Source organism: Salmo trutta, unplaced genomic scaffold, assembly GCF_901001165.1.
Source record: "Salmo trutta unplaced genomic scaffold, fSalTru1.1, whole genome shotgun sequence".
Lineage (NCBI taxonomy): Eukaryota > Metazoa > Chordata > Actinopteri > Salmoniformes > Salmonidae > Salmo > Salmo trutta.
In genome coordinates, this window is record NW_021822962.1 from 1,150,349 (window position 1) to 1,166,716 (window position 16,368).

Genomic DNA, 16,368 nt, shown 5'->3' on the forward strand with positions numbered 1-16,368 from the left:
CATGTGCTCTATGTCACGGTTACACGTGCTCTATGTCACGGTTACATGTGCTCTATGTCACGGTTACACGTGCTCTATGTTACACGTGCTCTATGTCACAGTTACACGTGCTCTATGTTACACGTGCTCTATGTCACGGTTCCACGTGCTCTATGTCACGGTTCCACGGGCTCTATGTCACGGTTCCACGGGCTCTATGTTACACGTGCTCTATGTCACGGTTACATGTGCTCTATGTCACGGTTACACGTGCTCTATTACACGTGCTCTATGTCATGGTTACACGTGCTCTATGTCACGGTTACATGTGCTCTATGTCACAGTTACAGGTGCTCTGTCACACGTGCTCCATGTCACGGTTAGACATGCTCTATGTTACATGTGCTCTATGTCACGGTTACACGTGCGCTATGTTACACGTGCTCTGTGTCACGGTTACACGTGCTCTATGTCACGGTTACACGTGCTCTATGTCACGGTTACACGTGCTCTATGTCACGGTTACACGTGCTCTATGTCACGGTTACACGTGCTCTATGTCACGGTTACACGTGCTCTATGTCACGGTTACACGTGCTCTATGTCACAGTTACACGTGCTCTACGTCACGGTTACATGTGCTCTATGTCACGGTTACACGTGCTCTGTTACACGTGCTCTATGTCACGGTTACACGTGCTCTATGTCACGGTTACATGTGCTCTATGTCACAGTTACAGGTGCTCTGTCACACGTGCTCCATGTCACGGTTAGACATGCTCTATGTTACATGTGCTCTATGTCACGGTTACACGTGCGCTATGTTACACGTGCTCTATGTCACGGGTACACGTGCTCTGTCACGGTTACACGTGCTCTATGTCACGGTTACACGTGCTCTATGTCACGGTTACACGTGCTCTATGTCACGGTTACACGTGCTCTATGTTACACGTGCTCTATGTTACACGTGCTCTATGTTACACGTGCTCTATGTTACACGTGCTCTATGTCACGGTTACACGTGCTCTATGTCACGGTTACACGTGCTCTATGTCACGGTTACACGTGCTCTATGTCACGGTTACACGTGCTCTATGTTACACGTGCTCTGTCACGGTTACATGTGCTCTATGTCACGGTTCCACGTGCTCTGTTACACGTGCTCTGTCACGGTTACATGTGCTCTATGTCACGGTTCCACGTGCTCTGTTACACGTGCTCTATGTCACGGTTCCACGTGCTCTATGTTACACGTGCTCTATGTCACGGTTACATGTGCTCTATGTCACGGTTACACGTGCTCTATGTCACAGTTACACGTGCTCTACGTCACGGTTACATGTGCTCTATGTCACGGTTACACGTGCTCTGTTACACGTGCTCTATGTCACGGTTACACGTGCTCTATGTCACGGTTACACGTGCTCTATGTCACGGTTACACGTGCTCCATGTCACGGTTACACATGCTCTATGTTACATGTGCTCTATGTCACGGTTACACGTGCTCTATGTTACACGTGCTCTATGTCACGGTTACACGTGCTCTATGTCACGGTTACACGTGCTCTATGTCACGGTTACACGTGCTCTATGTCACGGTTACACGTGCTCTATGTTACACGTGCTCTATGTCACGGTTCCACGTGCTCTATGTCACGGTTCCACGTGCTCTATGTCACGGTTACACGTGCTCTATGTCACGGTTACACGTGCTCTGTTACACGTGCTCTATGTCATGGTTACACGTGCTCTATGTCACGGTTACATGTGCTCTATGTCACAGTTACACGTGCTCTGTCACACGTGCTCCATGTCACGGTTACACGTGCTCTATGTTACACGTGCTCTATGTCACGGTTACACGTGCTCTATGTCACGGTTACACGTGCTCTATGTCACGGTTACACGTGCTCTGTGTCACAGTTACACGTGCTCTGTCACACGTGCTCCATGTTACACGTGCTCTATGTCACGGTTCCACGTGCTCTATGTCACGGTTCCACGTGCTCTGTCACGGTTACACGTGCTCTATGTTACACGTGCTCTATGTCACGGTTACACGTGCTCTGTTACACGTGCTCTATGTCACGGTTACACGTGCTCTGTCACACGTGCTCCATGTCACGGTTACACGTGCTCTATGTTACATGTGCTCTATGTCACGGTTACACGTGCTCTATGTTACACGTGCTCTATGTCACGGTTCCACGTGCTCTATGTCACGGTTCCACGTGCTCTATGTCACGGTTCCACGTGCTCTATGTCACGGTTACACGTGCCCTATGTCACGGTTACACGTGCTCTATGTCACACGTGCTCTATGTCACACGTGCTCTATGTCACGGTTCCACGTGCTCTATGTCACGGTTACACGTGCCCTATGTCACGGTTACACGTGCTCTATGTCACACGTGCTCTATGTCACACGTGCTCTATGTCACGGTTACACGTGCCCTATGTCAAGGTTACACGTGCTCTATGTCACACGTGCTCTATGTCACACGTGCTCTATGTCACGGTTCCACGTGCTCTATGTCACGGTTCCACGTGCTCTATGTCACGGTTACACGTGCTCTATGTTACACGTGCTTTATGTCACGGTTACACGTGCTCTATGTTACACGTGCTCTGTGTCACAGTTACACGTGCTCTATGTTACACGTGCTCTATGTCACGGTTACACGTGCTCTATGTCACGGTTACACGTGCTCCGCGTCGCGGTCAGATTCTGCCCAGTATAGTGACCACTGACCAGGAATATCAAAAAGCTGCTGCTTTTTCACTCACCACATATCTCAGTGTTTGGTGAACTTTTCATCATAGAGTTGAGATATCGTTTTTCTAATCTGATCATCTGCTTCTGTAGAGAGACGTTATCCTCCAACAGTATCCTCAGCTGCTCATTCAAACTGTCCTGCAATCAATCAATCAATCAATCAAGACATTGAAGATAATTCCATCCATCCATTTATTCTTAACTCTTTGTGGAGTCAGGGTCTCATGCCATTTCAAACATGAGGTAATATCATTGAAGATGCTGCTTTGAACAGTCTGAAGCTTACAACAGAGATGTGTGCTTCCTCCAGCTGTGTAGTTAGTCTATGGGTCTCTGTCCTGTGGTCTTGGTCTCGTATCTCTGCCTGCTCCTTCAGCTCTTCAACGTTCCCTCTCAACATCCTGACCTCGGCTTCTCCACTGGAGATGTCTTGTTCCATCATGGACAGGATCTGGACTGCCTGAGCTGGAGGTAGGCCAGATAAATACTATTAGGGCTTGATTCTCCATTAAGCAGGTAAGCTACACAGTACATGGGGGTTTCATACTCACAGAGGAAGTTGTTGTCATGGTGCAGTGGCCTCTCCCCTGTCCAGTGCTTGTCCACTAGGCTCAGCAGCATCTCCATTGGTTTCCTATAGCTTCCCTAGGAGACAGATTACAAAATACTGGTTATAATGAACAGTAGGATCTATGATGAATGAATGGTACGGTAGGGATAGGTGGGTTTTCTCTACGATGAACGGTACAGTAGGGATAGGTGGGTATTCTCTAGGGTGGATGAATGGTACGGTAGGGATAGGTGGGTATTCTCTACGATGAATGGTATGGTAGGGATAGGTGGGTTTTCTCTAGGGTGGATGAATGGTACGGTAGGGATAGGTGGGTATTCTCTACGATGAATGGTACGGTAGGGATTGGTGGGTTTTGTCTAGGGTGGATGAATGGTACGGTAGGGATTGGTGGGTTTTGTCTAGGGTGGATGAATGGTACGGTAGGGATAGGTGGGTTTTCTCTACGATGAATGGTACGGTAGGGATAGGTGGGTTTTCTATAGGGTGAATGAATGGTACGGTAGGGATAGGTGGGTTTTCTCTAGGGTGGATGAATGGTACGGTAGGGATAGGTGGGTTTTCTCTACGATGAATGGTACGGTAGGGATAGGTGGGTTTTCTATAGGGTGAATGAATGGTACGGTAGGGATAGGTGGGTTTTCTCTAGGGTGGATGAATGGTACGGTAGGGATAGGTGGGTTTTCTCTACGATGAATGGTACGGTAGGGATTGGTGGGTTTTCTCTAGGGTGGATGAATGGTACGGTAGGGATAGGTGGGTTTTCTCTACGATGAATGGTACGGTAGGGATAGGTGGGTTTTCTATAGGGTGAATGAATGGTACTGTAGCGGGTTTTCTCTCTGAAACGTCTCACCTTCTGTTGCTTGGCATGTTTCTGTGGTGAGGTGGAGCCCCCTGCTGTCTGCTGGGTGTTATGGTAGGACAGTCTGGGAGGGTGCAGGATGGGGTTGGTGGCATCAGACCTACTGGGACAGGGACTTCTTGGACTGGGGGGGCGGATCTTCACTAAGGAAGACTTATGCTGGTCAACTTGATCTAAAGGAGGATGAAGCCAGTGCAAAACACTCAGAATGTTGTATTAGGCCATTCATGCCACCTGATTTGTGTGACAGCGGTGACAGAGAGGATATTCAGAGTGTCACCTCACCAGGGTGAGGGGTGAAGTGGCCCTTGGCTGTGACTCTCAGGTGTTTGGGGAGTTTCTCTCGCTCCTCCCGTCCAGAGCTAGTCCCACTGCGTTTCTCTACACGGGGGTTAAAGGTTACCCTCGGCCCCTCTGACGTTTTCAACGAGGAGGAAGAACCTTTCCTTCGAGATCCTTCTCTTAAACGTAGACCATTGGACTGGGAATGACAAGCTGATCATCATGAAAATAAAATATCCACATTTTAAACTGAAGGCTTGTTTGCTCACTTGAAAAAAGGTTGACAGTAAATGTAACTAGTTAAACATACAATTCATCAAGTACTGAATGAAATCAATTAAGGGTAAATCTCTGAAATCTTGCCATAAATGAGCAAAATCCCCATGTTCCTAGGGAAAACTAAGAACATTTGTCTCCCCCTGGTGGACTGTCCCTACATTAACAGTCATGGTGTACATCACGCTCTAATACCACTTCATACTGTCATTTGTCAATGTAAAAAAATGATGTACTATTCTGTGATCAAACAACATAAACTCACACTCATCTTTGATCTGATGATAGAGCTGGGACTCTGGCTCCTTGTGGAAAGAACCAGTAAGGAACAGAGGTTCACTTTGGTCCCAGTTGCTCTTAGCGACAAGGTTCAACACTATGTCATCGTTGTCATCCAGGACAGAGAGCTTCTTGGCCAGGCGATTTACTGAGGCCATCCTCGGCTTACTGCTCCTGGAACACACCAATCAAACACACATTACATCATAACATAGCACTACTAGAAGAATAGAGTATAATACAATCTATAGCAATGTAACGTGACCGTTATTACACTGTACACACTATTGGAAACAATGCCACATAAAGAACAGCTTACTTAATGAAATCTGAAGTTTGTCATTCCGGGTGTTTTCTAATAATACAAATCAATATCTAATACAGACAAGAGACCTTGGTGTGCAAACAAGACCTCCTGACATTAGCAATCTGCTGTATTAATACTGTAGAGTACAGTACCCCTGGTCAGTGATGTCTAATACTGTAGAGTACAGTACCCCTGGTCAGTGATGTCTAATACTGTAGAGTACAGTACCCCTGGTCAGTGATGTCTAATACTGTAGAGTACAGTACCCCTGGTCAGTGATGTCTAATACTGTAGAGTACAGTACCTCTGGTCAGTGATGTCTAATACTGTAGAGTACAGTACCCCTGGTCAGTGATGTCTAATACTGTAGAGTACAGTACCCCTGGTCAGTGATGTCTAATACTGTAGAGTACAGTACCTCTGGTCAGTGATGTCTAATACTGTAGAGTACAGTACCCCTGGTCAGTGATGTCTAATACTGTAGAGTACAGTACCTCTGGTCAGTGATGTCTAATACTGTAGAGTACAGTACCTCTGGTCAGTGATGTCTAATACTGTAGAGTACAGTACCTCTGGTCAGTGATGTCTAATACTGTAGAGTACAGTACCTCTGGTCAGTGATGTCTAATACTGTAGAGTACAGTACCTCTGGTCAGTGATGTCTAATACTGTAGAGTACAGTACCTCTGGTCAGTGATGTCTAATACTGTAGAGTACAGTACCTCTGGTCAGTGATGTCTAATACTGTAGAGTACAGTACCTCTGGTCAGTGATGTCTAATACTGTAGAGTACAGTACCTCTGGTCAGTGATGTCTAATACTGTAGAGTACAGTACCTCTGGTCAGTGATGTCTAATACTGTAGAGTACAGTACCTCTGGTCAGTGATGTCTAATACTGTAGAGTACAGTACCTCTGGTCAGTGATGTCTAATACTGTAGAGTACAGTACCTCTGGTCAGTGATGTCTAATACTGTAGAGTACAGTACCTCTGGTCAGTGATGTCTAATACTGTAGAGTACAGTACCTCTGGTCAGTGATGTCTAATACTGTAGAGTACAGTACCTCTGGTCAGTGATGTCTAATACTGTAGAGTACAGTACCTCTGGTCAGTGATGTCTAATACTGTAGAGTACAGTACCTCTGGTCAGTGATGTCTAATACTGTAGAGTACAGTACCTCTGGTCAGTGATGTCTAATACTGTAGAGTACAGTACCTCTGGTCAGTGATGTCTAATACTGTAGAGTACAGTACCTCTGGTCAGTGATGTCTAATACTGTAGAGTACAGTACCTCTGGTCAGTGATGTCTAATACTGTAGAGTACAGTACCCCTGGTCAGTGATGTCTAATACTGTAGAGTACAGTACCTCTGGTCAGTGATGTCTAATACTGTAGAGTACAGTACCTCTGGTCAGTGATGTCTAATACTGTAGAGTACAGTACCTCTGGTCAGTGATGTCTGTCTCCAAGGAGCTCGTGTGTTGGGGTCCGAGCACAGAGTCTGAGGAGAAATGCATGATTGAAGCTTTTCTCTCACTGTCCCTGACTGGACAGTCATCTGCAGGAAAAAAACAATATAAAACAAACATGAAATGTCAGATTGGTAAGAAGAACTATCTAACAGCAAAGTCATTGGACAGCCAATCGGACCCAAAATGAAAATCTGGTAGCTATAGGTACCAAGCTTGCGAAGGTTGGACAGTGCGTGCACCAAGTACAGGCGGTAGTGTGGATCTGTTTTAGCCAGAGGGTTGAGCCTCAGGTCCAGCTCTCTCAGAGCAGTCAGCAGGCAGAGCACTTTGACCTCCTGAAGGGAGGGAATGCTGTTGTAGTACAAGTTCAGCCTCTCCAGCCTCTTCAAGTGTTGGACCCCCTATAGATGAACAAACATAGAAACAAACAAATAGCGGTGGGTATAATTTGTGGAACGTTCCAACAGGAATCTGTTCCAAAAACTTTGTAAATAACAAGGTTGCCAACAAACAAAGCATATAAAGTTGTATAGAGGCAGAATAAGATACCTGGTAGGGAGTGGGCTATTTCATTAAGTTTTTCACTCACCACATTTATTCTGAAAAATGTCTGTCCTCACTCTGGTAGCCTATGGACAAACATTAAGAATAAGCTACCTGGTGAGTTGATGCCTATTCGGCAGCTAGTTAGATAGGTGAATTGATCATGTTACTTTGTATGAGTTGTTTGTTGGAAACCAGATTCCTGTTGGAACGTTCCACAAATTTTACCCACCCTAACAAATGTGACTTACACATTCAGTGTATGTCCCAAATTGTGCCATATTCCCTACATAGTGAACTACTTTTGCCCAGAGCACTGGTTAAAAGTAGTGCACTATATAGGGAATAATATGTAATTGAGTACCATTGTGGACGCAGCCAGATCTACACATTCAGACTTCAGTCACCATTTCACCATGTACTGTATACACATTTATCTGTTGAGAGACGTCTCACCTCGACAGAGATGAGTGCATTACAGGAGAGGTTCAGGGTTTTCAAACGGACAAAGTTCTTTAGTGAGATTCCCAGATGTCTGATTTTCTCCTTGTATGAGCCTGGGAGGCTCAGTGATCTCACATCCGCTGTAAAGTGGTCATGAATGTTAGTAGCCAGCAATCATAGTTAGAGTAGTTGGATAGTTGTAGACCCACGGTAACGCTGGCCATCTTTCGCTAGATGGCTACCTGTGGCCAGACAAATTCAAAGCACTGTTTGGCCAGCTAGCCTAGCAGGCGAGCTAACGTTAGCATTAAGCATAGTCTCTGTGCGTTAGTTAGCTATTAATGGAAGTTTAAACTAGGTTTAAATCAAACTAATCATACATCTAGGCTACCAACTTACAAGCTATAAGTTAAGTGTCAAATACATTACCAAGGCAATGGTGATTTAGATGTAGCTTCTGTCGTATCCACTGCTCTGTTACTGTTGTCAACAGCGCCGCCATATTTTTCGAATTTGTTGGAAGATCGAGCCGAGCATGCGCAGTTGTTTAAGCTCTGGGAACGCCCACATCCTGGTACTGCTTGTCTCACGTGTTCAAACAAGCGGAACAAAGACAGGTAAGGTTGAACGTTAACCGATATTTTTCAGCTCACATATTAGTTTCAATCTTGACCTTGATCAGTATAAACGTGGCTACTAACCTGAAACATAGCTGTTTAGAATGTTAACACTGTACACATAGCTACGGTGCAAGACAAGTATACTAGCTTACTTTCAACAGTGTTTTCTCAACTTTGATATGGTATTCAACAGTTTACTTGAAGATATGTGAAAACTTCTTCTCTTTCACAAATCCCACTCAGTCTCTTCATATCAAATGAACAGTGTGATCCTCCAACTGTAGCTTTGGATTTGAGTCAAGACCAATGGCAGAGTTGATCACAGCATGTTCCAACGTCACACTGTCAGTCTCTGCCCTGTGCACAGCATATCAGCTCTTCAAGGTAATTTTGGGATATATTGGTGTTCACTTGAGTGTAACTCTTGTGTACCATTAAACCATTCTTCACCCCTTTGTCACTGATTATTGTCTTTCTCCTCACCCTAACTGTTCCCTCATCTCCCTCTTTTTCTTGTAGGACCACAGAGCACCAGCGGTGGGTTTCTTCCTGCTTGGTCTCTCCTCAGGCCTCTGCACCCTGCCTCTCTCCTTCAGCCCATACCTGACCTCTGTACAGGGGGACCTGGAGTGGGCCGGCGAGGTCCTGGCTCCACCGCTGGTCTCCTTCGGCTTCCTGTGGCTCAGTGAAGACCGCATCACAGCCAACACCCTCCTTATTGGCTCAGCTCTCCTCCCGGTGCTCTGCGATTGGCTGTCAGCGGACGAGTTGATGCTGATGTCACGCTGTCTGGCGCTGTCTGCCATCTCCTGCTCGCTCACTGTGTGTCTGTTTGCGGGAAACGCTGTCGGGGCCCTGGGCAGTGTGGCCCTCAGCCTGCCCCAAATGGTGGCCCCCAGGGTGGGGGTCAAGACTCTGGCTCCCCTTGTCTCTCCAGGGGCCACTGTGGGACTGCTTAAGTGGCTCCTGAAGGGCTCCATGGCTGTAGGGTGCTGGGCCTCTGAGAAGGCACTTAGCAAGTACCTGTTGGAACTGAAGGAATTGGACACGCCATTTTAACTTGTTACCACTGTAACACAGGGCTTCCCTAAACTCAGTCCTCGGGTCACCGGGGTTTAGTGTCTTTCCTAAGCACTATACAGCTTATTCAAGTAATCAACTACAAGCTTTGATAATTTCAATCAGCTTTATAGTGTTTGGGCAAAAACCAAAACGTGGAGTCCCGAGCATCGAGTTTGGGAAACGCTACTGTAACAGTTACTCACTGTCTGAACAGTTCAATAGTCCCTCACACATGATAATGACTGATTGTTAAGTTGATGTGGTCTCATGATGTGCACATAGAGCTGCTGACAGAAGAGAACCAGATGGAGGGTCTATTTATTTTGTCCTGCAGGGCCTTGCCTCATAGAAGTAGAATGAATAGAACGGTCTTGGAACCTCTGACCATGGCTTTTTGACTGGTAAAGTCATGGGTGCACTCAAAATGGCGTCATTGACTTAAATGAGCAAGCTTGTTCTACTTATTCTAGTACTGTGGCTTTCCTTTGATCTGTAGCCAATAACCTTTTCAATTCCTAATGACCAATAACCTTTCCAATTCCTACTGGCCAATGACCTTTCCAATTCCTACTGGCCAATGACCTTTCCAATTCCTACTGGCCAATGACCTTTCCAATTCCTACTGGCCAATGACCTTTCCAATTCCTACTGGCCAATGACCTTTCCAATTCCTACTGGCCAATGACCTTTCCAATTCCTACTGGCCAATGACCTTTCCAATTCCTACTGGCCAATGACCTTTCCAATTCCTACTGGCCAATGACCTTTCCAATTCCTACTGGCCAATGACCTTTCCAATTCCTACTGGCCAATGACCTTTCCAATTCCTACTGGCCAATAACCTTTCCAATTCCTACTGGCCAATGACCTTTCCAATTCCTACTGGCCAATGACCTTTCCAAGAGATTATCCATATGATCCATATAATGATGCCAGTCTGCCAACTTGGAGGTGACATGATCCACCATTGAGACAAGTGTCTGTTACCAGTGTATGAGCACTGTCAAGGGTGTTGTTCTACTTGTTCAGCTTATTGTCATGGCCAGGGAGCTCTGCTCTGTTATCCAAGTACTTTCATCTATGCAAGTCGAAGAAGCACTGGTGTCTTAATTCTAAAACATTATTGATGATATTAGTAACAGCGGTTAATTACATTTTATGTGCTAAAATATTGATTTGCTGTTGTATCAACAAAAGGAGTAGCGCTTGGATTTAACGCTTGTATGTAGTGATTGTCATGGGTCACTAATACTCCCAACCTCTTTCACACCACATATTACAAAGTCTAATTCATATATGGAGGTTGATTTACAGGACAGTGTAATTACCAATCTGCTTACTCTGAAAATATCCTCCCAACAGTGGCTCTATAAGGAGGATGGAAGTACCTTCCAGACATTTATTACTGTCTTTGTCTACGAGTATGCCTCCCAAATAACACCCTATTCCCTGTGTAGTGCACTACTTTGAGCCCATTTTGGGAATAGGGTGGCATTTTGGGGCACACTGGTTGAACCTGGGCAGGCTTGACTTCAGTGTCTTGTCCTACGATGAGCACCAAACAGCTTGTACTAGACTATGCTCACTGTGAAGCCAATGTCATTGACACACAGGACACGTTTGAGAGCCGATAGCTTTAGTGCCTGAACATGGCCGGGGTACCAAAATAGTCAGTCAGGGCAGCGATCCAAATGACAGCCTATCCCCGATATAGTGCACTTCTTTTGACCAGAGCTCTATATGGTCATGGTCAAAAGTAGTGCACTATATAGGGAATAGGGTTCCATTTGGGATGCAGGCCTAAGTCCCTTCAGATTCAGGATCCTGTTCATTCTGCAGCCTCAGCAGATAGCTACTGTGTACAGTGAGATTTAACTAGATACATCTGCAGTGTTCACACCACTAACACTATGTATCTATATTCATTTATTCTTCAGATATAACACATTATATCCACTTACTGTCCATAATGTCTATACAAGAAGGGTTCTTTATTTTTACTATTTTCTACATTGTAGAATAATAGTGAAGACATCAAAACTATGAAATAACACATGGAATCATGTAGTAACCAAAAAAAAAAAGTGTTAAACAAATCAAAATATATTTTATATTTGAGATTCTTCAAAGTAGCCACCCTTTGCCTTGATGACAGCTTTGCACACTCTTGGCATTCCCTAAAACAGCTTCATGAGGTAGTCACCTGGAATGCATTTCAATTAGCAGGTGTGTCCATATTATGGCAAGAACCCTCAAATAAGCAAAGAGAAATGACAGTCCCATCATTACTTTAAAACATGAAGGTCAGTCAATCAGGATCATTTCAAGAACTTTTAAAGTTTCTTGAAGTGCAGTCGCAAAAACCATAAAGCACTATGATAAAACTGGCTCTCATGAGGACCGCCACAGGAAAGGAAGACCCAGTTACCTCTGCTGCAGAGGATAAGTTCATTAGAGTTACCAGCCTCAGAAATTTCAGCCCAAATAAATGCTTTACAAAGTAATAGACACATCAACATCAACTGTTCAGAGGAGACTGTGTGAATCAGGCCTTCATGGTTGAATTGCTGCAAAGAAACCACTACTAAAGGACACCAGTAAGAAAAAGAGACTTGCTTGGGCCAAGAAACACAAGCAATGGACATTAGACCGGTGGAAATCTGTCCTTTGGTCTGAGATTTTTGGTTCCAACCGTTGTGTCTTTGTGAGATGCAGAGTAGGTGAACAAATTATATCCGCATGTGTGGTTCCCACCGTGAAGCACGGAGGAGGAGGTGCTTTGCTGGTGAAATCACTGTCTAAATCACTGATTTATTTAGAATTCAAGGCACATTTAACCAGCGTGTGTAACGGGCGTCGTAAGGATTTGACCAAAACGCAGCGGGAATATGTATACTCATCTTTTTATTTTGAAGAAGGAGAAACAACTAAATACGTATACAAAAAACTAAAACGAAACAGTCCTGTCAGGTGCAACCAACACTAAACAATGAACTACCCACAAAATCCCACAGAAAAACACCCCACTTAAATAGGACCTTCAATTAGAAGCAACTAGGAGCAGCTGCTTCCAATTGAAGGTCAACCCCATTAACTAAACATAGAACTAGACATACTAGATAAACATAGAAATATACTAACATATAACATAGCCCAACAAACCCCGAAACACTCTAAAGAAACACACCCCTGCCACGTCCTGACCAAACTACAATAACAAATAACCCCTTTACTGGTCAGGACGTGACAGTACCCCCCCCCCCCCCCCAAAGGTGCAGACCCCGGATGCACCTGAAATAAAACTAGCAAAACAATAACCCACAACAAAAAAATCCCAAAACTACAGGGAAGGGAGGGTGGCCACCGTCACCGACGGTTCTTCTGCAACACCCCCCCTTCCCAATACTCCCCTCTACGGAGGTGGCTCAGGAGCGGGACGCAGACCCCGCTCCACCACTGGCTCACCCCACTTCAGTGTCGCCTCTAGAGCGAGGTCCCTCTCCGTCAACCCCGGACTGGGGACCCTTGCAACGGGCGACTCTGGCTGCGCCGGACTGGAGGGCGACTCTGGCTGCGCCGGACTGGAGGGCGACTCTAGATGGGGCACTGTCGCCGGACGCTCTGGACGGGGACTGCGCACCGAAGGCCTGATGCGTGGGGCTGGCTTAGGAGGCGCCAGACTAGGAACACGCACCACATGGCTAGTGCGAGGAGCAGGAGCAGGACGAGCTGGCCTGGGCTGACGCACTGAAGGCCTGGTGCGTGGGGCTGGTAGTGGAGGTACCAGACTGGAGACACGCACCCCAAGGCTAGTGCAAGGAGTGGGAACAGGACATACCAGACTGGGCTGACGCACTGGAGGCCTGGTGCGTGGTGCTGGCTTTAGAGGCGCCAGACTAGAGACACGCACCTCAGGGCTAGTATGAGGAGCAGGAACTGGATACACCGGGCCATGGGTAAGCACTGGAGGTCTGGAGCGCACCTCCTGTACAACATGTCTTGGCTGGATGGTAATAGCAGCCCTGCACGAGCGGAGTGCTGGCACAGGGCGAACTGGGCTGTGCAGAGGCCTGATGGTTGCCGTGCGTAGAGCAGGCGTAGGGTAGCCTGGGCCTAGGAGGCGCACTGGTGGCCAGATGCGCTGCGCAGGCATCCTCCTTCCAGGCTGGATGCCCACTCTAGCACGGCACTTGCGAGGGGCTGGGATCGCTCGCACCGGACTGTGCGTGCGCATGGGCGAGATCGTGCACACTTCCGCATACACCGGCGCTCTCGTCTCCACACGCTCCCCATAATAAACACGGGGAGTTGGCTCAGGTCTACTGCCTGCCCTAGCCAATCTCCTCGTGTGCCCCCCCCAAAAAAATGATTGGGGGTGCCTCTCGTACTTGCCCATCGGCGGGTATAATGCCTCATAATGACCCCGCTCTGCCTTGGCTGCCTCCAGCTCTTCCTTAGGGCGCCGGTACTCCCCAGCTTGGTGCCATGGTCCTGCCCCGTCCAGGATCTCCTCCCATGTCCATGATTCCACATAGTCCACATAGTTCCTCTGCTGCTCCTTCCTCCGCTGCTTGGTCCCTTTGTGGTGGGTAGTTCTGTCACGGTTGTCGTAAGGATTTGACCAAAACGCAGCAGGAATATGTATACTCATCTTCTTTTTATTTTGAAGAAGGAGAAACAACTAAATACGTATACAAAAAAAACGAAACGAAACAGTCCTGTCAGGTGCAACCAACACTAAACAAGGAACAACTACCCACAAAACCCCACAGAAAAAACACCCCTCTTAAATAGGACCTTCAATTAGAAGCAACTAGGAGCAGCTGCTTCCAATTGAAGGTCAACCCCATTAACTAAACATAGAACTAGACATACTAGATAAACATAGAAATATACTAACATATAACATAGCCCAACAAACCCCGAAACACTCTAAACAAACACCCCTCTCAAAACAGAACATAGCCCAACAAACCCCGAAACATTCTAAACAAACACCCCTCTTAAAACAGAACATAGCCCAACAAACCCCGAAACACTCTAAACAAACACACCCCTGCCATGTCCTGACCAAACTACAATAACAAATAACCCCTTTACTGGTCAGGACGTGACAGTGTGGCTACCACAGCATTCTGCAGCGATACACCATCCCATTTGGTTTGCACTTAGTGGGTCTATCATTTGTTATTCGACAGGACAATGACCCAACACACCTCCAGGCTGTGTAAGGGCTATTTGACCAAGAATGAGAGAGATGGAGTGCTGCATCAGATGACCTGGCCTCCACAATCACCCAACCTCAACCCAATTGAGATGGTTTGGGATGAGTTGGACCGCTAAGTAATTGAAAAGCAGTCACTAAGTGCTCAGCCTATGTGGGAACTCCTTCAAGACTGTTGGAAAAGCATTCCAGGTGAAGCTGGTTTAGAGAATGCCAAGAGTGTGCAAAGCTGTCATCAAAGCAAAGGGTGGTTATTTGAAGAATCTCAATTATAAAATATATTTTGATTTGTTTATCACTTTTTTGGTTACTACATGATTCCATATGTGTTATTTCATAGTTTTGATGTCTTCACTATTATTCTACAATGTAGAAAATAGCAAAAATAAAGAAAAACCCTGGAATGAGTGGGTGTGTCCAAACATTTGACTGGTACTGTATATATATATATATATATATATATATATTTATACTCTGGACTCCGACATTACTCGTCCTAATATTTCAATATTTTTGTATTCCATTTTTTTACTTTTAGATTTGTGTGTATTGTTAGATATTACTCCACTGTTGGAACTAGGAACACAAGCATTTCACTACAACCACATTAATATCTGCTAAATATGTGTACCCGACCAATAAAATGATATTTGATACTAGTTGGAGGATTGTGCATTGATTTCGGGATGCTAATTGGTTAACCCTCTGTGTAAGTTATGTTGTATTTGTGATGTACTTTGATTAACTTGTGAATAAATGACTATTTGATTGTCAGATAGATGCTCAGTTTGATGCATTTTGGGATGCATCAAGATTTTCTTCTCCTCAAAGCACAGCCAAGGAAGAATTTATTTCTGTATCAGATAGAGGCGCTGAGTGGACACTGCAGAATGGAACTGCTATAATTCCCAGGACTCCAGGATAGCACAGCGCCAGCCTCCATCTGCTATTTACAAGACTTGCTCTTCTCTGCAGACTTCCTTCCAACGCTCTAAGCCCAGCTCAGCCAAACATAAATAGGGCCAGACTTAACTAAGGATATCTACCTGTTAATTCATGTCCTTATTTACATTGTAGTGGATGAGTTATACATATTGTCAATAGATGCTTGAATAAACATTTTTTTCATATTGGCATCGTTTGTGATTTAAGTCATTTGTGTACTGGTACAGAATTTGTTAACAAAAATGACAAGATGTTGTTGGGTATACACACAGAAACAGTAATTGTCAGAAACATCGAACCAATGATGTAATTTGGTCCTTAGCTTTGACTCGTGTCTGTAGCTACATAAACAATGGGTTGTTGTGACTCGTGTCTGTAGCTACATAAACAATGGGTTGTTGTGACTCGTGTCTGTACACATAAACAATGGGTTGTTGTTACTCATGTCTGTACATACAGTACATAAACAATGGGTTGTTGTGACTCATGTCTGTACATACAGTACATAAACAATGGGTTGTTGTGACTCGTGTCTGTACACATAAACAATGGGTTGTTGTGACTCATGTCTGTACATACAGTACATAAACAATGGGTTGTTGTGACTCATGTCTGTACATACAGTACATAAACAATGGGTTGTTGTGACTCATGTCTGTACACATAAACAATGGGTTGTTGTGACTCATGTCTGTACATACAGTACATAAACAATGG

General features: G+C 45.4%; 2 protein-coding genes across 2 annotated transcripts in view; one reads left to right on the forward strand and one right to left on the reverse strand.

Moving 5' to 3' along the window:
• The window catches only part of LOC115187608 (centrosomal protein of 72 kDa-like), a 40,132-nt gene that overhangs the window by 4,634 nt on the left and 19,130 nt on the right, over positions 1-16,368 (reverse strand). Inside the window, exons 3-12 of the mRNA XM_029746576.1 lie at positions 8,230-8,377; positions 7,813-7,940; positions 7,022-7,214; positions 6,785-6,899; positions 5,020-5,207; positions 4,482-4,691; positions 4,188-4,369; positions 3,312-3,405; positions 3,047-3,225; positions 2,772-2,898 (exon numbers count right to left, since the gene is read on the reverse strand). Coding sequence (XP_029602436.1) covers positions 2,772-2,898; positions 3,047-3,225; positions 3,312-3,405; positions 4,188-4,369; positions 4,482-4,691; positions 5,020-5,207; positions 6,785-6,899; positions 7,022-7,214; positions 7,813-7,940; positions 8,230-8,302 — 1,489 coding nt within the window. The 5' untranslated portion in view covers positions 8,303-8,377. The remainder of the gene's footprint in view (positions 1-2,771; positions 2,899-3,046; positions 3,226-3,311; positions 3,406-4,187; positions 4,370-4,481; positions 4,692-5,019; positions 5,208-6,784; positions 6,900-7,021; positions 7,215-7,812; positions 7,941-8,229; positions 8,378-16,368) is intronic.
• LOC115187617 (uncharacterized) lies at positions 8,343-10,775 on the forward strand. The gene is made up of 3 exons (XM_029746590.1): positions 8,343-8,417; positions 8,664-8,804; positions 8,940-10,775. The coding sequence occupies exons 2-3, from the start codon at positions 8,727-8,729 to the stop codon at positions 9,477-9,479; spliced, it is 618 nt and encodes a 205-aa protein (XP_029602450.1). The 5' UTR covers positions 8,343-8,417; positions 8,664-8,726; the 3' UTR covers positions 9,480-10,775.